The sequence below is a fragment of the Saimiri boliviensis genome, chromosome 18 (assembly GCF_048565385.1).
Source record: "Saimiri boliviensis isolate mSaiBol1 chromosome 18, mSaiBol1.pri, whole genome shotgun sequence".
NCBI classification, from domain to species: domain Eukaryota; kingdom Metazoa; phylum Chordata; class Mammalia; order Primates; family Cebidae; genus Saimiri; species Saimiri boliviensis.
In genome coordinates, this window is record NC_133466.1 from 21,758,749 (window position 1) to 21,783,376 (window position 24,628).

General features: G+C 33.3%; 1 protein-coding gene across 6 annotated transcripts in view; it reads right to left on the reverse strand.

Annotated features, from left to right (window-relative positions):
- NCAM2 (neural cell adhesion molecule 2) overlaps positions 1-24,628 on the reverse strand; it is a 504,760-nt gene that overhangs the window by 176,180 nt on the left and 303,952 nt on the right. For all 6 annotated transcript variants that reach the window (XM_003934329.4, XM_010344887.3, XM_074389453.1 and 3 more), the window contains one exon: positions 8,709-8,826. In XM_003934329.4, coding sequence (XP_003934378.2) covers positions 8,709-8,826 — 118 coding nt within the window. The remainder of the gene's footprint in view (positions 1-8,708; positions 8,827-24,628) is intronic.

Here is a 24,628-nt window from a genome sequence, read left to right on the forward strand (position 1 = left end):
CCTCTTAGTCACAAATAATTGCAATATTTTAAGTTTTTTCTCAACTAAAATAAATTTCATTCTGCTCATTTCTAGTCTATGTTGTTATTTAAAACAATGGCTTTCAAACATTTTTACTATAACCTACAATAAGAAATATTTTCAATATATTAAAATCTGAAATATTTCTATGATTTCCCTCAGTATTTGTGAATGATTTTATATTGCGTATTCTCCTCACTTCCACTTTATTCACTTCTTTTTTTCTTTTTTCTTCTTTGCCTCTCCTCCTATATTTTTCTTATAATAGTATTTTGGATGACTGAATTGATTTTAAAACCCACTAATGAAAAGTTTTGAAATTTGCTTGTTGGGGTAGAGTGATTTGCATGTCCCTACAAGTTTAAATTTTTAAAAAATCTCTAAAAATATTATTAAAAATATTTTCGAACATTTCTCTGATACACTAAACAGTTCCTTCTAGTTAACTCTCTGGTTCCAGAAAACACTAACACATATACTAATATAATCTTTGTATGTTTATGCTCAATAGAATTTGTTGTTGCAGTTTCTCATGACACTTCTAAATGTACCATGAAGTACGCAAACATTTCTTGAGAGGAGTGAAACACTGCAAGTTAGGATTCATATAATAATAACAGATAATAACAAATGGGCCTGGTGTGGTGACTTATGCCTGAAATCCCATTACTTTGGGAGGCGGAGGTGGAAGGATCACTTAAAGACCAGCCTGGCCAACATGGTAAAACCCCATCTCTACTAAAAATATAAAAATTAGCCCAGCATGGTGGCAGGTGCCTGTAATCCCTGCTACACGGGAGGCTGAGACAGGAGAATTGCTCGAACCCTGGAGGCGGAGGTTGCAGTGAGCTGAGAACACAACATTGTTCTCCAGCCTGGGCCACAGAGTGAGACTCTGTCTGAAATAAATTTAAAAAAATGCATATATAGTATCTTTTATACATTTTTATATTATTACCAATCCAATCTTTACAACAATTATTAAAAAGACATTTCTGAGCTTTTGTCTAGAATTAATATGTAGATAGGGCTTTCACCACAATTAAGGATACAATATATTTCTCAATATTTTCAATGAAAAGTATTCATTTATTTCCTAATAATAATAACAATAGCATGGCAGATCTGTCAGCACTCACAATTAGCCGATAGCATTTTCCTTCTGCGTATTCATTCAAAATCAGAGAACTACAGTATATGCATATCTCCATCCCTCAATTTACAAATAAAGACAGGCTCACACAATAATAAAAGTGGCAGGTTAATTAAGTTCCAGTCTTCTTTCTAATAAAGAGGGTTATCTCCTTACTTCATGTAAAGCATTGTGCTAAATATTTGATGGATAGTAAATCAGTTGCCACCCATCATGAGGGATCCAAAATCTGGCTGACATTAAAAGAGGATAATGCAGATTCCATTAGTGAACGTATAACATTTTTGAAGGGGAGGTGATCTGTTATAGTTGGAGAGATGACAAGGAAGATGGTTGTACTACTCTGGAAATGTTGATGGGAAAATTAAAATCCTTGACTTCACCTTTGAAGTAGAAACTTGAAGATGTTTAGAGGACATAGGTGTGTACAGATGATATTCAGTTTAAATGCTCAATATAAACTATAATTAAAGCCTCAAAATAAGGGAATGTACTAATACTTTATTATTCCTTCCCAATAAATCCCTGATTCCTTCCTCCCAATAAATTCCTTTTACTTCTACCGCTGTTCACAGTCCATGTCTGTGAAATGTGAATGTCGAAAAAAACACTCCCAAGAGATTCAAATACACGTGTTAAGGCCATTCTCTGAAACTCAAACCACTCCTCTAAGTGCCCCCCTTTTTAGGTACTGGCTATACATATAAAACACCAGTTTTCCAACATTAACCAAGTGGTAGCATATAACAGTGGCATGTGAGTACCTCCATCGCTGACTGCCTGAAGAGAGTTTTCAGGCCGCAGCTGTGGGAGGGAGAACATGAACAGAGTCAGGCAGTGTATCTGGGGTGGAAGACAGTGTGCAGTTGGGGGAGGTCAAAGTGACTAGAACGTGCAGGTCAGAAAACGTGAGAAAAGAGTTGCACAAGCAACAGCACTACATGCAGATAGCCGCAGGAGTTCCCAACAAATCTTTAACTGAGTATTGATGAGTGTATACAGTAAGGCTTTCCAGATGAGGGAAAGAACCATTAGAAAATAGAACGTACAGTAATCTCAGAAGCTCATACAGCAACAGGAATAATCTGCATCTCAACTATCCAGAATAAAAAGATCTCCTAAAACACAGCACTTAAGTCATGTCCTTAGAAGAGTATTGCATCAGTAATGGGGCCAGAGTATCCCTACACTGAAGGTATTATGGATTCACCTGAAAGAGCCTAAAGGTAAGCTCTCCCTCAAATTAAACTTTTTCCAAGTCATGTAACTGCATCCATAAAACAAAGTAAAAGAGCACAAAAATATTAAGCAAACCAAAACACAACATTCCAAATGTCTGGAACCCAAATAAAACTTCCCAGGATATGGCTGAATGTGGTGGTTCACACCTATAATCCCAGCACTTTGGGAGGCTGAGGCAGGCCAATCACCTGAGGTCAGGAGTTTGAGACCAGCCTGACCAACATGGCAAAACCCGTCTCTACTAAAAATACAAAAATTAGCTGTATGGTCGCACGTGCCTGCAGTCCCAGCTATTCGAAGGCTGAGGCAGAAGAATTGCTTGAAGGGGAGGTGGAGGTTGCAATGGGCCATGATCACACCACTGCACTCTATCCTGGGTGACAGAGTGAGACTGCCTCAAAAAAAAAAATCAGAATAGTAAATAAACATAAAAATATGACCCGTAAGAAGGAGAAAAATCTCCATGCACAGTGGCTGATGTCTGTAACCCCAGCACTTTGGAAGGCTGAGGCAGGAGGACTGCATGAAGCCAGGAGTTGAAGATCAACCCTAGCAACATAGTGAAACCACTTCTCTACATAGTAATAAAAAAATCAACTGGGCGTGGTGGCACATGTCTATAGTCCCAGCTACTGGGGAGGCTGAATCAGGAAGGTCACTGGAGCCTGAGAATTGGAGGTTGCAGAGAGTGCCATTGTATTCCTGCCTGGGTGGCAGAGCAAGAACCTGTCTCCAAATAATAAAGAAAAAAAGGAGAAAAATCATTCAATTACATAATATAGATATGATTCAGATGATAGGTGAGTAGATACCTATTAAAGCAACTATTAGAAATGTATTCCAGTATGTTCAAGGAAGCAAAACCTAAGAATGGTAAGAGTGACATGGAGGACATACAAAATACCTCTTTGAAACTCTCAGTGAAAAAAAATAAAATGATCAGAGATACTTTGGTGGGATTAAAAACATTAGATATTACAGAAGGAAAGATGAGTAAACTTGAAGACATAGCGACGTAACTTAGTTAACTTGAAGACATAGCAAAATAAAAAACAGAAAAAGGACTGAAACAAAGTTCTATATGGTATCTTTTGTTTTCATCTTTAAACAAAGTCCTTAATAATTTTATAGTACGGATCTACATGAATAAATTTTTAAATACATAATAGTAGAGCCTCAAAAATATGAAGCAAAACAGAACTGAATATAAAAATAGACATATTTAAAAATAAAGTTGGAGAAAAATTCTTATAAAATAATTAGAAGACTTCAGCAATAGTATAAAGGCAGCTGATCTACTTAAAATTAGGGATTTCTCCACACAATAATAGTGGAATATACATACTATAATGTAAGACTCAATAAAGTTAAATAAATTGAAACCATTAAAAAGTCTACTTCCTGATAAGTTTGGAATTTGATCAAAAATCAACAGCAGTAATATATAAGAAATATACTCAAATACTTAGAAACAAATCAAGATACTTCTAAATGAGTAATATAAAAAATAACATGAGAATTTAAAAAAAATATTTAACCCCCAAAATGAAAATATGGCATAGTAAAATTAGCAAAGTATAATTATATTCGTAGTTAGAGAAGAAAAACAGATGTTTATATTAGAAAGAATACATGATTAGAATCAATTGCATTATTCCACCTTAAGCAAACAAAAATGGAAGAGAAAATTAAAGACAAAAGTAAACAGAAGGAAAATAATAATAAAAATAAAACCAGAAATTAATGAAATAGAGAACAGAAACAAACAAACAAAAAAGAAAATAATTGAAGCCAAAAGCAGATTCACTTAAATAACTAGGTACATAACCTACATCTAGAATAATCAGGATAAAAAAGAGTTTTTTTTTACATCACAGAGTGTACTTACACAAACCAATATGGTATAGCCTATTACGCACCTAAACTATATGCTATGGCCTATTTCTCCTAGGCTGAAAACGTATACAGGATGTTACTATGCTGAATATTGGAAGCAATTACAACATATTAGTAAATATCTGTGTATCTAAACATATCCAAACACAGAAAAGGTACCGTAAAAAATATGGTATAAAAGATCCATTTTTAAATGCTATACATGTATAGGACACTAACTGTGAATAAGCTTGCAGGACGAGAACTTCTTCTGGGTGATTCAATGTGTAAATTGTGAGTGAATATGAAGGCCTAGGCCATTACGCTATAGTACTCTAGACTTTATAAACACTGTATACTTTAGCTACACTAAACATTTTTTTCCTTCAATAATAAATTCACCTTTTTTTTTTACTTCATATACTTAAACTTTTGACTTTTTAAAATAACAGCTTAAAGCATAAACAGATTGTACAACAAAATATTTTCTTTGTTGCTTATTTTACAAGGATATATTTTTTTCTGGTTTTAATTTTTTATCACTAATTTTCTAAATGAAGATACAAACACCCAGGTTAGCCTCTGCTGACTCAGGGTCAGGATCACTGATACCAATGTCTTCCACATCCACATCTCATCCCATCCCACTACAAGGGCTTCAAGGGCAACGACAGGCATGGATCAGTCATATCCTAGGATAACAATGCTTTCTTCTGGAATTTTGCCTAAAGACACTGCCTAAGGCTGTTTTACAGTTAACTTTTCTCTTTCATAGGTAGAATGCATTCACAGTAAAATAATGATTAAAAGTATACTGAGGTAAATATATAAATCAGTAATATATTTATCAAGGATTTATGTAGTGTACATAATTACATGCGTATGCTTTTACATGCAGATTTACTCCAGCATAATCACCAACTCATGAGTAATATGTTGAACTCTGATTTTATGATGGCTACCATATCAATAGACCATACGACATTTTCAGCTCCATTATAATCTTACGTAACCACTATCATCTATGAGGTGTGTCATTGATAGAGGTCATTGTGAAGGGCATGCCTGTATATCACGATTAAGTGGGTTTAAAATGGAAATGCAAAGTAGTTTTAACATTTGAAAATAGATTAGATTTACCAAATTAATGAGCCAACAATAAAAATCTATAGGGTATTCTCAATATAGAGGTAGAATTTGCACAAAAATGAAGGGAAGAACCTTTAGAGTCATTGCTTTTACTCCCATTTTGATTTACATGTCACTAAGTGTCTTTGATTCTCTTTGTGAACATGTTTTATAATTCCCCTATAATGGGCTGTAGTTATTTTCTTTACTGATGTTTTGAATTAAATTCCGTTTCCTCAACCCTCAAATTCATATGTTGATGTCATAACCCCCAGAATGACCGTATTTGAAAATAAGGCCTCCATGGAGGACATTAGCTGAAATCAGGGCATAAGAGTGAGGTCTTAATCCCATAAAACTGGTGGTTTTTGTTTATTTGGTTTAAGTTTTAGTAACTATTGAGGGTTCAACCATCACCACAAGAGATTTCTCATACACATTTAGAGCTAATCTCTATTCTCATATCCAGCCTGTACTAAACCTGCATATGTGTCCCTTGAATCTAAGATAAAAGTTGAAATTATTAAAAACAAATAAACAAACAAACAAAGGACTGGTGTTTCTCAAAGTGGAGGAAGATGCACCAGAACTCTATCTCTCTCCATGAGTTTCTGCACACAGGAAAGGCCACTCTGCTGGTACCCTGATGTTAAACATCCAGCCTCCAGAACTATGGGAAAGAAAATTCGTATTGTGTGAACTACACAGTGGGTGGTATTTTGTTTTGGCAGTTCAAGCTGACTAGTACAACTGACTTCACTCATCTTGCTTGGAAATATTTCTCTATGAAACAGTCTGGACATTTCTCCCAGGGCTGCTACCCTACATTTCCTGATACTTGCAGTAATTTTTTTCTTTTCCACAAACATAACATGTCCACATGTACAGATAAAAGGCCAGAATTTCCCTCTAATACAAATTTTATCTTTGTTGATGTTACAACCACACACTTTCATCCTCCCGGTATATATTTTATGTCTAGAGACTAGAACAATTATCTAGGTTTTAAATGAATCATTATTTCATCCTATTGAAGGGATGAAACCTAATACCACATGAAGATAAGGAGAAGAAAAATATAGATTTAAATTACTCATTATATTATCCTATGAATTTGATTTATTCTAGTCTGTATAATACTATTTCCAATTAAATATAACAATTTTGAAGAAATAAAAAACTTTAATAAAAAAATCTCAGCAGAAAATAAGTCTCTTTCAAAAACTAAGCCAGCCACCACTTTCCATCTGCTGGAGAATCTTGGTATTCTGGTGAGAAGTAATTGATAAGTTGTTATTTGGAAGGGTTGTGGTGTAGACAAGGAAATAAGACCAAACCAAAAGCATCCACTCTCACAATGACTATTCTGACTTGATGGTAAGTGTTCTAGTATTATCCTAAAGACGGGGCAAATGAGGAATCTGAATAACTTAACATCAACGTACATAGGTGGGGAAACAAATTACTATCGAAATTGGAATCTCTCATATCAAGTTAACTTAGAAGGAAAGGAGTTCTTCTTAAAACTGTAGTCATATTTTTCAAGGGCATATGTTCAAACACTGTAACAACCAAGCACTCATCTTCCATGTATTTCTCTCTGAAATGATGAAGTACACATAAATATGAATTCACAGGATAAAAATGCATGCTCCTTTCACATTCTTCAATGCAGGAAGTCTTCTAGCCCCTTTACACAGAACAGTTTACATTTTATAGCATTCCTTAAAAAAATGTCTGAAGATTATTTCAAAACAGTATTACTCAGCTATACTTTCCTACTAGCTACTATTCCCACTATTGGTTTGTGGAATTGTCAATTATATTACTTAAGACTGGCATAGGCTAGAAGTTTAGGATGTTCTTCCCACTATATATCAAAGTGGAACACGAGTATCTCAAGGATATTTTTGTTGTTCAATTTCCTACTCATACTATTTTTCTGCTATACTTTCTTTATCTGCTAAACAAATGTTGTTCAAATAAGAAAAAAGAAATCTCTTTGGAAATACAAAACCATAGGAATAAAGATTGTAGAACAATATTTGTTCATTGGAATGAATGATTCAATAGCTTAAAAGTGTGACTATCTGTGATACACGTAGGTCTGATACAGACTGTTAAGGATCCACACTAGTAAACCAGCAGTCTCTGAGTTTGATGATGATTATGTGGGGTGGATATGTTAATATTCAAGGTATAATCCTACTACAAAATACCAGTAGTTTGCCACAAGAAAATTAGTGTCTGAAAAGAACATCTAAATACATAATATTTGAAGAAATATCTCATTTACTGCTACATCCTATATTTAAAGGATAAGTAGTGTAAGCAGTATAAACAAAGGGTTGAAAGTTGAAGATAATGCCAGTAAATGCTCCAGCAAAAAATAAAAATTAGTTTGGGATTTCAATTATTGTCCTTCAAAGAACTTTTTTAAAAAATAACCTAATCCTTAGTAAGGACACTTTGGCACATTTGATGTATATTTTGCTAATCTTTTAAAATTATTTTTCACTATATGGTTTACAAAGTGATTCTATAAACACTTGTACCTAATGCTTTTGCAGTAACCTGCATTACTAATGCATATTTACAAGATGGTCCGGTTTTCAAGTTTACTGTCTTCGATTTAGCAGTTTAGAGACACACCTAAATGAATGGAATATTTTAAAATATTCCTGATCTTAATGATAATCAAAGAATATTTTTAATTTCTAAAATAAAGTAACTAAACTACCAAATTATAAATTCAGAATACATAATTTACTCATTTGATGAGGTAATTTTAAAAAGTTCCATGAATTTAATATGTAATTCAATTAAAACACTATAAAATCAGCTTTTGTATAATATTTTGTGTATAGTGCAATATTTTGTGTATAATACAGATATTTACACAATTATATTCTAATAAAATATGATATTGTATACACATGAAAGTGGTATCAATAACACTAGAAAATCTATTTCAAGATACACTGTAGTGATAATAAAATGTTTGAATACATCACAGGTGCCCCGACCCCATTTTTCCAAAAGCTTGCTTTTATAGACAGAATAAGTATAATGGTTACAGCCTTTGACTCAGAATATTTGAGCCTGATCACACTGTTGATCTCTTTAGTGGTTTAATCTAATGACCTTAACCCCCCAATATAGCACCAGAATTTTTTTTAATGAAACTAAAATGCAACAGTTTGCTTTTTACCAAAATGACTAAGATCCCAGTGCTGTTCCATGAGCCTGATAATAGACACAAGCCAGAGGGAGGTGGGTGTAAACCTACCTGAACCAGGAGATGGTGGGTTCCGGAGAGCCTGAGGCCCTGCATGAAAACACCATCTCTTCTCCTCTCTCAGCTGTGGCATTAAAAGATTTCTGAGGCATTGAGATTGCTGGCGGAACTAAAGGAGAGACGAATATGGAATAAATAGGGATGAAAACATTTTCACTAACATCATTTAGAGAATTTTCACCATTTCTAAAATACCAAGCTTTCTAACGTTATCATTCACATCTCCATTTATATTAATGGAACTGATTTGGTTTCACAGTAAAATAACTTTATCACTGATGTGCTTTCTAATGTGCCATAATTAGACAATTTGATAATGTGCCAAATATCAATTCATTGTAAAGCTATTTCACTATTAAATCTATTAAATTAAAATATACAATAAAATAAACATTTTAGCAAACATATATACTTCTAGGAATTATGTCTCAGAAAAAGACAACACCACTACACTTACATCAATATGGAGATCTACTTTGAGCATAAGTGATTTCCTGTTTGGGGTCTCACTGGTCTGTGTAATGCCATAAGCAATCAATCACTGCTTCAAAACAGGGCTTTTAAATTCGGTGTTAAACCATAACGTTCTTTCTGATTAACTACACTTAATTTCTTCAAGCAACTATAGAATGTGTTGTGAAGAAAAACTGCATAAGGCATACAGAGTATGGAAATAGATTTTCATGAACTGTTCAATTTTAAAATTAAGCGTCTCCAATTTCTAACTAATTACATTGGAAGAACTGTATATACTGCACATTTGGAACATGTTGAAACTGTTACTGAAATGCACTGTTTGCAATAAACAAATCACTAGCATCCACAATAGAAACTAAATTTCAAAGTAGAGCGTACATTCTGACTCATTTAACACTTTTATAATTTTAAGCTGAATATCATAGAGTAACATTCCTAACATTGAGTATATTAATAACTTTTACATAAAACAATACCACGCAGGCATTTAAAAGTGTGATTATAGTCAAACATCTCTACGACAGCATTCAGGTCAGCATCTATGCCACATTGCTTCCATTGATGGTAAGGAAAAGAAGTGGTATGTAACTTAGTAATTAAACACAATAAATCAAGTTTCTGCCTTTATGGATTTAGATACAAGAAACATAATCTGACATGTTGTCTCTAAAGTAACATAATAATTACTAGTATTACAAAGTATAGACCTTTTTCAGATATTAACTCTGAATTTTAAGTACATTGTCATTTGACTATCTGTACCCTGTTTTTCTTCCCTTGTAATTACAGAAAATAGCATTTTAAACAAAATGCATGCTTTGCCTGTTACTATTTATAAATTTAGTTGCAAGAGCAGTATTACTGTTTTTATTACAGTAAAGGTTTTTTAACCCCTTAGACAATTACAATGAAATGAATTCTTTAATGGATTTGTATTCCAGAGGTATTGAGTAGTCGACATTTACTGGAAAGTTTTTATTTTTATATATTATTTATCTGGAAAAAATATGGGAATGCATAGGAAAGTAGTTCTATTAACTCCCACTAACATGGACATAGTCGTTCACCTTCAAGTTATAATTATCCTGACTGGCTGCTAGGCAACAAAATTCCCACTAATTTGATAGAACGATTTACCTTTTATTAATAAAGGCATTCAGCAATTTCATATGTTTTCTGAGTCTTCAAAGTCTTTCCTCAACCCTCAAATATTTCTCAGAAGATAAAGATGATATTAACCATGAAATGCCTATAAATGTCACAGCTTGTGTGGTTCAGATTAACCAGTGCCCATTAATTCCTTCAAGTTTATTTGAGCTAAGGAAAACTAACTCCACTCAACCACAGTCAGGAAGTACACTCATTTGTAAATCAATTCCAATTCTGTTTTAAATATAAAGCAACGAATAAATGCACACATAGATTTTTCATCTAGCAGAGGTCTGCTAATCTTAAGACTCACAAACTTTTACTTTTCTTTCCTTGTTTTTACTTTTTTTTTTTTTTTAATCCAGGGGGCATACGGGCAGGTTTGTTAACTCGGTATATTGTGTGATTCTGAGGTTTGAGGTAAAGGTGGTCTGGTCTTCCAGGTAGTTAGCATGGTAACCAATATGTAGCTTTTCAGACCATCCCATCTCCCTCTTCCCCCTTTCTAGGAGTCCTCAGTGTCTACTGCTCCCATATTTATGTTCGTGGGTATTCAATGTTTACCTTGAATACAAGAATATGCAGTATTTGGTTTTCTGTTTATGCATTAATTTGCTTAGGATTAATGCCTACAGCTGCATCCATGTTGCAGTGGAGGACATGATTTCATCATTTTTTATTGCTGTGTATTATTCCATGGTATATATGTACTGCATTTTATTGATCCACTCCACCATTCATGGGTACCTAGGGTGACTCCACGTCCTTAATGCTGTGAATGGTACTGCAATAGGCATACAAGTGCATATGTCAGGTACAATTTATTTACCTTTTGGCATATACCCAGTAATGGCATTGCTGGGGTCAAATGCCAGTTCTGCTTAGGTTCTTTGTGAAATCTCAAAATTACTTAGCACAATGGCTGAACAAATTTACATTCCCACCAACAGTGTATAAGCATTCCCTTTTCTCTGAAGTCTTGAGAGCATATTATTTTTTGACTTTTTAAATAATAATCATTCTGACTGCTGTGAGATGGTATCGCATTGTGGTTTTGATTTACATTTTTCTGAGGATGAAAGCTACAGAACTATATCCATTTGAACTTTGATAAAGTTAACAAAAACATGACTCCTTATTCAGTAAGTGGTGCTGGGATAACTGGTGAGCCATATGCAAAGGAAGTAAACTGGACAACTACCTTTCACCATATACAAAAATTAACTCAAGATGGCTTAAAGGGTTAAATGTAGCCTTAAACTATAAAAATTATATAAGAAAACTTAGGCCATACCCTTCCCGATATTGGCTTTGGCAAAGAATTTATGGCTAAGTCCCCAAAAGCAATTGCAACAAATACAAAAATTGACAAGTGGGACCTAACTAAGTGAAACAGCTTCTGCACAATAAAACAAATTATCAACAGAAAGACAGACAGCCTAAAGAATGAAAGAAAATGTTTGCAATCTATGCCTCTGATAAAGGTCAAATCTCCAGAAACAATAAGGAACATAAACAAGTCAACAAGAAAAAACAAGCAAACAAATCATTCAATTAAAAATGGGAAAATGATACAAACAGACATTTCTCAAGACATACAGGTGATCAACAAACATGAAAAAACGTTCAATATCACTAATCATCAGAAAAATGATTTTACTTGAAGGGCTGTATGTCCATTAGAAAGTCACAGAAGTGATCTTGGTTCCTGGCCAAGAAATAAAGCACATTAACACGAAAGTATTTGATATTTCTAACATTCTCTATTTACATTCTCAGTCTAAATGAAAAGCAAATTAGTTTATTTCCTTGGGTCTAACCATAGTTTCATTAACACACTTCTTTCAATTGCACTTTATTATATGAAGAGAGAAAAGTGAAAAACCTGGAAAACCACATTTGCAAAGCTGATTTGTATTACTCATGGATGATAAGAAATTACATGTTTCCAGTTAATTTTAAGAACCTTCCTTTGATAACAAATCAAGTAGTCTCATTTTACAATATACATATTTGATAATTTTTCAAATAATTGCTTATACTACAAGGTAAAGAATGATTAGTATTTTAATATTATATAACCTCTCAATATACAATAAGACATCTCAATTATGGATAAAACATTCATCATTATTGTGATCATGAAATTGTTACTTTCATAGTCATATCGGGCATCAAAGAAACCCATCTGTATTTTTTTTTTTTAATTGTATGTTTTGCTCTTTTTTACTGCTACAAATGCTGTAATATGATCTAACAGCTTTCAATTTCCCTTAATATTGCTTTGAGTTAATTGCCATATTCCTCCATTTTGAATTTATGAGAATGATCACTTTAAAGTACTATTTAATGAGAATACTTTTCTGGAACTCAAAATGCATACAGAACTGAACAAATGCAAAGTATAAAATAATAGGCATAAAGAACAAAAATTAATTTTATAATTTCATTTGGAAAAATAGTCTATCTTCCTGATTCCTATAAACAAAATGCATACATATAATTCTTCTTACATTAATGTAGCTGAGTGGCCTCCAATCTTAACTGTCAACTGATTTGGTCTATCTATCTTCTTACAAAATCTAATAAATAGAGCATTTATCTGCATATTTCATTAATAGTAAATCTTGAGCATTTCCTACATGGTTGTTCCTAATTCGTGAATGCAATAAAGCAGTGACATAATTGCCATAATGTATTGAATAATGACTTTTAAAATCAAACCTATCTGAACAACACAGTAAGGGCTTTATTTAGTATCTCAGATTGTAGGAGAGTGAGGATCAAATTGGCTCATGAGGTTGGTTTAAAAAAATATTAAAAAATAGTTTCAATTGACATTTAAAATTACATTCTTAATGCAAGATAATACAAGAGGAATCAGTAGTTTAATAAAATAAATATTTCCTTCCTTAGACAGCAAGTACAGAAACAATGAAAAAATTGTTAGCTGATGCTTTGTTGCATTTTCATAATTGCGCTTTTCTGCATTTTCTAATTAGTTGCCAAAGGATCCTGATTAGTATGGTCTTTAAAATTGGCTTTTTGCATAGATAATATGTACAAGATCAAAATTTTAAAAAGAGACCATTAAAATTATTGACCTTACAATATTCCTTGTTAGTTATTTTTATTAATTACAGTTGTTAACAGGTATTCACAGAGGATTGATTCCAGGAACTCCCTCAGATAGTTGTTATACTGTATTGTTCTTTATCTGTACGTTTTCATTGTTGTATTGTTATTTTTATTGCTATTATTAAAAATATTATCAATCCAAAGTTGTTTGAAAACACCAGTGTAGAACCATGGTTATGAAGGGCTGACTGTGCTGGCATCTCTTTCTTTTCTTTTTGATACAGGGTCTCCCTCTGTCACCTGAGCTGGCATGCAGTGCTGCAATCAGAGCAGCTCACTGCAGCCTTGAACTCATGGGCTCAAGCAGCACTCTTGCATCAGGAGTGTCTCCCAGAGCCTGGCTACCCCTTGCATTTATTTATGCAAATATTTATTCATATTTCAATATTTTATTTTTCCTTTTAAAAATCCACCTGTTTTTGTACTCTTCTTCTTTTATCAAGGTAAGAATACGTGGAAGAGACATATTTATATCAATATATAAATAAATCCTCACTCTTATTCAAACTTACCAATATTCCTAACCCTGTGGATACACTATTGGGCAAGTATTAAGTCATCTGCCTAAATATAACCAGATACATATAACTTTTACAGCATTTGTATACACAACAATTCTACATTTAATTAACCAGAATTGAAATTCATAGGTAAAATGGTAAATGAATATTTAATATATTGATTTAAGAATATTAAATCAGCTATTTCAAATTGTCTTCAGTAAACATTATGCAATGTTCTATACTAACTGGATTATATTTATAATCAGAGAAGTACAAATGAACAAATTAAAAAATAAAAATAAAAATTTTAATAAATATTTTTCATACAATTCACTAAAACTAATTCATTGCTAGATGTCTACAGTATTTTACCACCAAAATAAAGTGCTTGTTAAATAAAATCTAAGTACAAAATTACTGTTAAAAGTAGGAAAAACATTGCTGTGACTTTATTTTTGTCAAAAGAAGTCTCTTTGCAGTATGAGATGATAATTAAGTAAAAGGCCATAGTTAAAATGGAGGATCTCTCAAGTCAATAAATATATAAATAAATAAATGCAAGCGTGAATGTTCCTTTAATTCTTGAAAGCTAATTTCACCATTAAACATGGCCCTATTTATGCTCTTTCAGAGTACATTCTACAGTTAACAATATTCTACATCAAAGGCCCTCAAGGTTTTCAAGAAACCTTGAGGTCCAACACCTTTCAGAAGATCTTTAGGGTCACCTTTTTTTCAATCAAGTACCTGTGTGCAGATGGATTTTCTTCTGAAAAAGTCAGCTATTGGATTGTACTAATAGAGAAAAAGTTCAATAATTTCTTTATCTGAAAATCTTTTTTAGGTTCTAATGTACATCAGGAAAGAATGAATGCAGTAAAAGATCTGAGAATTCACCTGTTTCATGTTAACCTATACATTAAATAAAAGTTTCAGGACCACCTGGGGTACAAAATGGACTAGAATACAAGTTAGTAATTCAAATTAGCATTTAAAAAGAAGTCAAGGCCTCACATGGTGTCTTGCACCTGTAATCCCAGCAATCTAGGTGGCTGAGGTAGGAGAATCGCCTGAGCCCAGGAGATTAAGATGAACCTGAGAAACATAGTGAGACCCAGTATCTACAGAAAATAGAAAAAAATAGCCAAATATGATGGTTTATGCCTATTGTCCCAGCTATTTAAGATGTTGAGATGGGAGGATAGCTTGAGCCTGGGAAGTCAAGGCTGTAGTGAGCTGGTGGTTGTGCCACTGCACTCTAGCCTGGGCAACAGAGCAAGACTGTCTCAAAAAATTAATTAACTTAAAAAAATCATATAAAACTTGTTTTAAAATGTAAAATAAAAGTCATAGTGTATATTTAAAAGTAAAAGAAAAAGTTTTTCACCTTACTTTCCCCAGATCTATCAAAGGAATACCTATCTATGTCAGCTAGAGACTTAAGAATACTATTTATTAAATAGGAACACATAAAAGTTAAAATTTGACTTTTATCCACAGGCTACAGAATGGATGCTATATTTCCAGTGAAGAAATAACATTCAAATCCCTATATATCTCCAGTAGAGTTCTTGGGTAACCAAATGCATTGTAAATGAACTGTAATATTTTCAAAGAAATATTTTCTGAGCAGTAGGTCTCAACAGTGGGCTTAAAATATCTGGTAAACTATGCTATAAACAGATTTGCTGTGATTCAAGTTTTGCTGGTCCATTTATAGAGAACAGGCAGAAAATATTTAGCATAATTCTTAAGGGCACTGGAATTTTCTAAAGGGTAAATAAGTACTGGCTTCAATTTAAAAGTCACCAGCTGCATTAGTCCCTAACAAGAGAGTGAGCCCATACTGTGAAGCCAGGTGTTGACCTCTCCTAACAATGAAAATCCTAGGTAACATCTTCTTTCCATAGAAGGCTGTTTCATCTACACTGAAAATCTGTTGTTTAGTGTAGCCAGCTTCATCAATGAACCTAGCTAGATCTTCTGGATCACCTGCTGCACCTTTTCCATCAGTGTCTGCTGTTTCACCTTGCCCTTTTATGCTATGGAAATGGCTTCCTTTCTTAAACCTCATGAACCAACTTTGCTAGCTTCATTGTTTATCAGCAGCTTTCTCACCTCTCTCAGTCTTCATAGAACTGAAGAGAGTTAGGGCCTTGCTTTGAATTAGGCTTTGGCATAAGGAAATGTTGTGGCTGTTTTGATTTTCTAGACAGACCACTGAAGCTTTCTTCGTATCTGCAATAAGCCTGTTTTGTTTTATCACTTGTGTGTTAACTGGAGTAGTGCTTTTGATTTGTTTCAGCACCTTATCCTTTGCATTCATTACTTGGCTAACTGTTCTGTGTAAGAGGCCTAGCTTTCAGGTTATCTAAGCTTTCAATGTGACTTTCTCAAAGAGCTTAATCATTTGTACCTTTTGATTTAAAGTGTGAGACATGCAACTCTTCTTTTAATTTGAACACTTAGAGGCCATTGTAGGGTTATTACTTGTCCTATTTTCAATATTGTTTTGTCTCAGGGTCACAGCTAGGCTAGAGGATAGGGAGAGAGTTGGGGAAGCAGCTGGCTTAGTGGAAGAGTCAAAACATATAGAACATTTAAGTCCATCGTCTTTCATGAGCATGGTTTGTGGCACACAAAATAATTATAATGGTTAACATCAAAGATCTGAGAACAACATAGAAAAGTTTTAAATCTTTTAAGAATTACCAATATATGACACAGAGACACAAAGTGAGCATATGGCATTGGAAAATGGTGTCACAGACTTTCTCAAAGTAGAATGGATGATTCCATTTATGTAACACTGTGGAAAAGATAAAACTATAATGGCAGGGAAAGAAGTGGTAGAGCGGCTAAAAGGGGATTAGAGAGTGTTCTGGGGTGAAAGAATAATTCTGTACACTAACTGTGGTAGTGCAAAGATGAATCTATGTATACATTAAAATTCATAGAATTCTACAATTTAAAAAAGTGAATTTTACTGTATGTTAACTTAAAAACAAATGTAAATATTAAAAATCATATTGTTAGTCTAAAAAATGTATCCTTGTGCTTTGTACAATTATAATCAGATTCAATAAGCTGATGCTCTGAAACAGCCTGTTCTCCTGGAGAAATTAGTTCCTGATTGTTCTAAAGGAGAAAAACATTTTTTAAATTGTACTTTAGATTCTGGGACACATATGCAGATCATGCAAGAATGTTGCATAGGTACATTCATGGCAAGGTGGTTTGCTGCCACCATCCCCCCATCACCTATACCTGACATTTCTCCCCAGGTTATCCCTCCCTACCCTCCCTCCCACTAACTCTCCCCTAGTCCCACCAAAGAACCCCAGTGTGTGATGCTCCCCTCTCTGTGTCCACTTGTTCTCATTGTTCAACGCCCGCCTATGAGTGAGAACATGCAGTGTTTGATTTTCTGTTCTTGTATCAGTTTGCTGAGAATGATGGTTTTCCAGGTTCATCCATGTCCCTACAAAGGACACAAACTCATCATTTTTTATGGCTGCATAGTATTCCATCGTGTATATGTGCCACATTTTCTTTCTATCATTGACGGACATTTAGGTTGGTTCCAGATCTTTGCTATTGTAAACTGTGCCACGATGAACACCGGTGTGCATGTGTCTTTATAATAGAATGATTTATAGTCTTTTGGGTATATACTCAGTAATGGGATTGCTGGGTCAAATGGAATTTCCATTTCTAGATCCTTGAGGAATCACCACACTGTCTTCCACAATGGTTGGACTAATTTACACTCCTATCAACAGTGTAAAAGTGTTCCTATTTCTCCACATCCTCTCCAGTATCTGTTGTCTCCAGATTTTTTAATGATTGCCATTCTAATTGGCATGAGATGGTATCAAAGTTACAGTAATCAAAACAGCACAGTAGTGGTATCAAAACAGAGACACAGACCAATGGAACAGGACAGAGGCCTCCAGGGCAACACAACACATCTACAACCATCTAATCTTTGACAAACCTGACAAAAGCAATGGGGAAAGGATCCCCTGTTTAATAAATGGTGTGGGGAAAACTGGCTAGCAATGTACAGAAAGCAGAAACTGGACCCCTTCCTGACATCTGACACTAAAATTAACTCCAGATGGATTAAGGACTTAAACATAAGATCTAATGCCATGAAAACCCTAGAAGAAAACCTAGGCAAAACCATCCAGGACATAAGCACAGGCAAGGATTTCATGACTAAACCACCTAAAGCAATGACAACAAAAGCCAAAATAGACAAATGGGACCTAATTAAACTTCAGAGCTTCTGCACAGCAAAAGAAACAATCATTAAAGTGAATTGGCAACCAAAAGAATGGGAAAAAAATTTTGCAATCTACCCATCGACAAAGGCCTAATATCCAGAATCTACAATGAACTAAAACAGATTTACAGGAAACAAACAAACAAACCCATTCAAGATTGGGCAAAGGATATAAACAGACACTTACCAAAGAAGATATATACGAAGCCAACAAACATATAAAGAAATGATCATCATCACTAGTCATTAGAGAAATGCAAATCAAAACCACATTGAGAAAAACATTTTTAGGCCTGCCTGTTTGAGGGAATCTTGACTGGTTCAAGGAATGCCCATTCCTACTTCAGTTCACCGGACTCCTCTTTCTTTAAATCATTGCTCTAATCTATCCAAGTATTCTGAAGATTCCTTCACTTCCTACTGTTTGTCTTTATTTGTCATGAACTTCAGATTGTACTGCTTGTATATTCTTCATGTTCCTGAGATACCTAAAATACAGGCCATGTTTCAGTTTATAGCATTATGTATTTTTAAGCAGCATTGGACTATCCTGCTGTTAATAATTCACTGTTAAAACTGAGGTAGGACTAAATTAATTAACAAAAGTAATTTAATTATAGAACAAAATGTATGGATAAAGTAAGTGGAAAGTGAAATTCAGACATAGATGATAGCACACAATAACATTAAAGCAGTTACTATAACTGCATTCCACGCAATCAAAAATCTAGATGAAAGACTGATCATGTTGGAGATGACACAGGTATTTTATTTTTATTTTAAGTTCTGAGGTAGGTATTTTAAAAATCAACTGACGACACATTAAAAGCTAAAGTACGTGAGGTGTAGAGCACAGCAAATACAATGAATGGTAGATTAAACATTGCCAAAGAAAACGAGCTAGAACATGTAATAAGAGAATATTCAAAAATTAATACACAAAGAAAAAAAGGAAATAAATCATCAAGAAATGAGAAATGAGATTATCTTCTGAAAAGTATTCATAAAATGAAAAACAAGACCAAGATCAACTGGGTACATTCAAGTCACCTAATACCTATGAATCTGGAGATGTAAAGGAGTGGGACAGAGAACAATATGTGAATATCTCATGAATAAAACATTTCCAAATTTGATAAAAATGATCAGCAAAGGTCATCTGCAAAGTCTGGGTACAAGTACCATGAAGAAACTTCGCCAAGGTATAATGTATTCATACTGCTTAAGTGATAAAGCAAAATCTCTAAGAATCTGGGGGTGACTGGTTGGATGGGGTCCTTTATGTACAAAGGAACAAAATGTCAGAGGAGTTTCCATCTAAAAAACTCAGGCAAAAAATATTGACTCATCATGTTTATAGTACTGAAAGAATAAAAGCTGCTAATTTAGAATTCTGTATCCAGCAAAAATGTATTTTATATATAAAAACAAAAGTTTTCTTTGACATACAATAAGTGAACTGAATCATCAACAAGAAAGGTACATTACAATAAATGCTAAAGAAAGTCATTCAAGCATCTGGGAACTTGTGCTAGATAGAAATCTGGATTTACACAAAGTATTGAAGAGCCCTGCAAAAGGTACCTATGTAGATAAACATAAAATATGTTTCTAATAACTTTAATATTAATATTAATTTAATTTATTAATATGAGCTAATTGGACATTTGAAGCTATACATTGTGTGTGTGTGTGTGTGTATGTGTGTGTGTATGCACAGCACAGTTGTTGGCAGAGGAATAATGCCTCTTTCCAAAGATGTCAATGCTCTAACACCTGACCACCTATAAATACATTAAATTTCATGATTAAAAAAAAAAAAAAACAAAAAAAACTTTGCAGGTGTTTTTAAGGTTACAGACATTAAGTGAAAAAATTATCATGAATTATCTAGTTGAGACCAATCACATGATCCTCTTTTCATCTGATATCAAAAGCAGAGATTTCTCTTCAGCTGTAAGAAGAAGATGAAGGCAGAAGAGATGCAGCAGAAGAGAGGTATGTCAGAAATATTCCAAGTATGGGATGGATTTAACATACTGCTGCTGGCACAGAGCTTTAGAGACTCCCACGTAAGGATCAGAAAGGAATTGCTCAAAGGTAAAGGCAGCCTCCTCCAGGTGACTTCTAGCAAGGAAACATGACCTCAGTCCAACAGAAGAAAGAGGCTGAATTCTGCCAACAACCTGAATTACATTAGGAAGATTCTGCCCCAGAGCCTCCAGAAAAAGATCACAGTTCTGCTGACACCTGGGTTGTGATCTTATAATATACAGAGCAGATCCCAGCAGAGGCTATGTGGACATCTGACCTAATAATTAATTTATGTTGTTTTAAGCCACACAATTTGTTGGAGCAGAAATAGAAAACTAATATGAGCTTTATAATTAATGTAAAAATATCTGATAAAAATAGCACAAAGGCTAGAGGGAGTATTTTTATATTATATGTGAAGTAGTGAAACATCTTTTGAGAAAAGACTGAAAATCATGTACTAACATCAAAATTAATTGTAATTAATAAGACAAAATAGGAAATTAATTGATTAATTAGAACTATTCAAAATAAAAAAAGAAACAGAAGAAAAAGAAAACTATGAAAGGATAAGACAAAGACAATACATAGCAAGACGGTAGCCTTAAAAATAATTACATCAGTATTATATTCAATATGTAGCACTATAATTCAAAGGTAGAAAATGTCAGAATAGATTAAAAAACACAACTGCATATATCCTACAAAAACACACATTAAATATAAATAAATGTTTATTTGCAACAACATGGATAAAACTAGTAAACCTGAGATGATTATATTAAGTGAAATAAGTCTGGCACGAAAAAGCAAACTTTGCCTGTTCTCACTTATTTGTAGGATCTAAAAATCAAAGCAATTGAATTCATGGATCACAGAGTACAAGAATGATTACCAGAGGCTGGGAAAGGTAGTGGGGTGTCCAGGGGGAGGTAGGGAGGGTAAATGGGTACAAAAATAGAAAGAATCAATAAAACTTACAATTTGATACCATAACAGGGTGACTATACTCAATAATAATGCAACTGTACATTTTAAAATCTCAGGAGTGTAATTGGATTGTCTGCAACTCAAAGGGTAAATGCTTGAGGGGATAGATACCCCATTTTCATGTGAATGTGCTTCTTTCATGTGGCATCCTTGTATCAGAAAATCTCAGGTATACCATAAACATATATATCCACTATGTACTCATAAAATTAAAAATATGCTAAAATTAAAAGAAAGGAAACAATATTCCCCACGTAAACCTTAATGGAAAAAATGCTGGGTTAGCTATACTGCTAACACTCAGATTTTGGAGCAAATATTATCTGGGAAAAACAGAATCAATTCCTAATGAGAAAGAAGTCAATCCATCAGGAGGACATCATGATTCCATACTTTTATCTAATAATAGAGCTTAAAAAATACATGAAGAAAAAACTGATAGAACTGTGAGAAGAAATAGACAACTTTATAATTTGATTAAAATTTAAACAGCTATTTCTCAATACCTGATACATCATGTAGAGAAAAAAGATACAGAAGACTTGATTAACATTATCAATTGACCCTGACCTAAGTAATAATTACCAAAACATTAACCAACATCAACAAAATACACATTCTTTTAAGTGCATCAGGAATACACTTGAAATGATCTAAATCATAGTATGTTCTCTGATCGCATTAGAATCAATTTAGAAATTCATGACAGCACTATATCTGGAAAATACACATAAAATTGGAAGCTAAGTGACATACTTTTAAATGTTTCATGAGATAAATAATAAATCAAAACAGAAATTACAAAATATTTTAAAATGAATGGCAATATATATGAAACATATCAAAAGTTGTGAAATGAAGTTGAAGTAGGACATACAGGGAATTCTTCAGCACTAAATGCATGCATTAGAAGAGAAGAAAGGTTTCAAATCAGTGTTTTCAGGTTTACCCTCAAGAAAATTTAAAAAAAAAGATCAATATATCCCCATATAAGCCAGAAAAGATAAAATAATAAAGATCAGATGGCAAGCTGATAAAATTGGAAAAAGGAAAGCAAGCATTATATCAAGGAAACCAAAGATGTTTCTTTGAGAGATCAGTATAACTGATAAAACTCTCTCCAGTCTAATCAGAATGGAGGTAGAGAAAATTCATTATTAATAAAAAAATCCCTTAGTAATCTAGGAAAAGGTCACTTTCTCAACTTGATTTTTAAAAATCCTTGCAAAGTCTATATCTAAAAATATATTTGGTATTAAAAGAATGAAAGCCCTACCCCCAAAGTTTAGGAATGAGGCCAAGTGTTTTCATTTGTATCACTTCCATTCACCAGGAGGGTCTACTCAGTACAATAAGGCAGAGTGGAAAAACATACATATTGGAAAGGAATAAGTAAAACTGTATTCATAGTGATATTATTATTATTATTTGAGATGAAATCTCACTCTATTGCCCAGGCTAGAGTGCAGTGGAGTGATCTCAGCTCATGGCAACTTCCACCTCCCACGTTCAAGTAAATCTCCTGAGTATTTGGAATTACAGGTGCATGCCACTTGGCCCGATTAATTTTTGTATTTTTAGTAGAGATGGGGTTTCACCATGTTGGCCAGGTGGTCTGGAACTCCTGACCTCAGGTGATTTGCCCACCTTGGTCTTGGCCTCCCAAAGTGCTGGGATTACAGCTTTGAGCCACTGTGCGTGGCCCACAGTTATACTGTTATTTGATGTAGACAATTCTGTGGAACTACAAGCTAATTATGAACTACTATAATAAATGAATTTAATCACATTTCAGAATTGATTATCTATCTTTATATAAGATGTCACAATTAACAATTAAAAGAAAATGTGGTTTACAATAGCATCAAAATATATGGAATAATTAGAGATAAATCTGGCAAAAGAGGTGGTAGGACTGTATAAAAAACACTTAAGAATACTGCTGAGAGAAATTAAAGAAGACTAAATATACAGAGGTATTTTCTGTGTTTCTGGAACAGAAGGATCAATAATGTCAAGAAGACAATTCTCTTAAAAGTGATCTATAGCTTCAATACAATTCTAATTAAAGTTATAGTAGTGGGTGTGTATGTGTATGTTAGTGCATATGTATATGTAAAAATTGAAAGCTTGCTTCTAAAATTAACATGGAAATAAACCAAACCTAGAGTATTTTATTCCGTTTTAAAACGACTTTGAAAAGAAGAACAAAGTTGAAGGACTTATAATACATTATTCCAACGTACCATAACAGCTTTTGTTTGTGCAAAGAGACAAATAAATAGATCAACGGAACAGAATAGATCCCCTAAGACACACATATTAAAACATATTTTAAATAATGAAAAGGCAATTATGTTGCTAAAATATGATTTTTTTAGCCAATGTTGAAAAATTGGTCATTAAGATGCCCAAAAAATACAAAATACAAAACAAACCGCTTTGGCAATTTGTCACAACACTGTAAGAAATTAATCAAAAATTTACTATAAACTTAAAAACAAAAACAACAAAATTTCTCGAAAGAATAATTGATGAACATCTTAGCATTAATATATTTGTTTTACATAATACATTTAGATTTGAAACAATTCAAATAAAATTCACAATTCATATAAAAAAAGTCGACATCATCAACATCTTTAACCCACTGAAAGGGAGTGGTTAAAAAAATAGAAAGAAAAGCCACTGATTGGATAAAAATATTTCTAAATCACATATTTGATAAGGGAATGGTGTTCAAAATACATAAGGAACTCTGTAAACTCAATAATAAGAAAATAGCACAGGTTAAAAACTGGTTAAATATTTGAAAAGGTATTTAACAAAAATGATCAATGCCGAGTTGTACATGAGAAGATGTTCAACATCCTGAGTTATTAGGAAAATGCAAATTAAATCCACAATGTGAAACCACTAAACACTTACTAGGATGTCTAAACATAAAGTACTGAACATGTGAAGTTTTGGTGAGGATGTGGAGCAAGTGAAATACCCATACACTGCTTTAGGGAAGGTAAAATAGTACAATAACTTTGGAAACTTTCAGGATGTATTTTTTAAAAGTGTTAAACATACACTTAGCATGTGATCTAGCCATACCTCTCACAGGTATTTACCTAAGAGAAATAAAAACATATGACCATAACAAGACTAATATATAAATCTATATATATTTGTAAGCCAAAAACCTGAAACTTCCCAAAAGCCATTTTTGTTGAATGAGTAAGAAAATTGTGACATATTCGTAAAATTGAATATTAATAGCAATAAGAAGGGATGACAATTTATGGCATGGGATAACATGAATGAATCTCAAAATAATTTTTTAA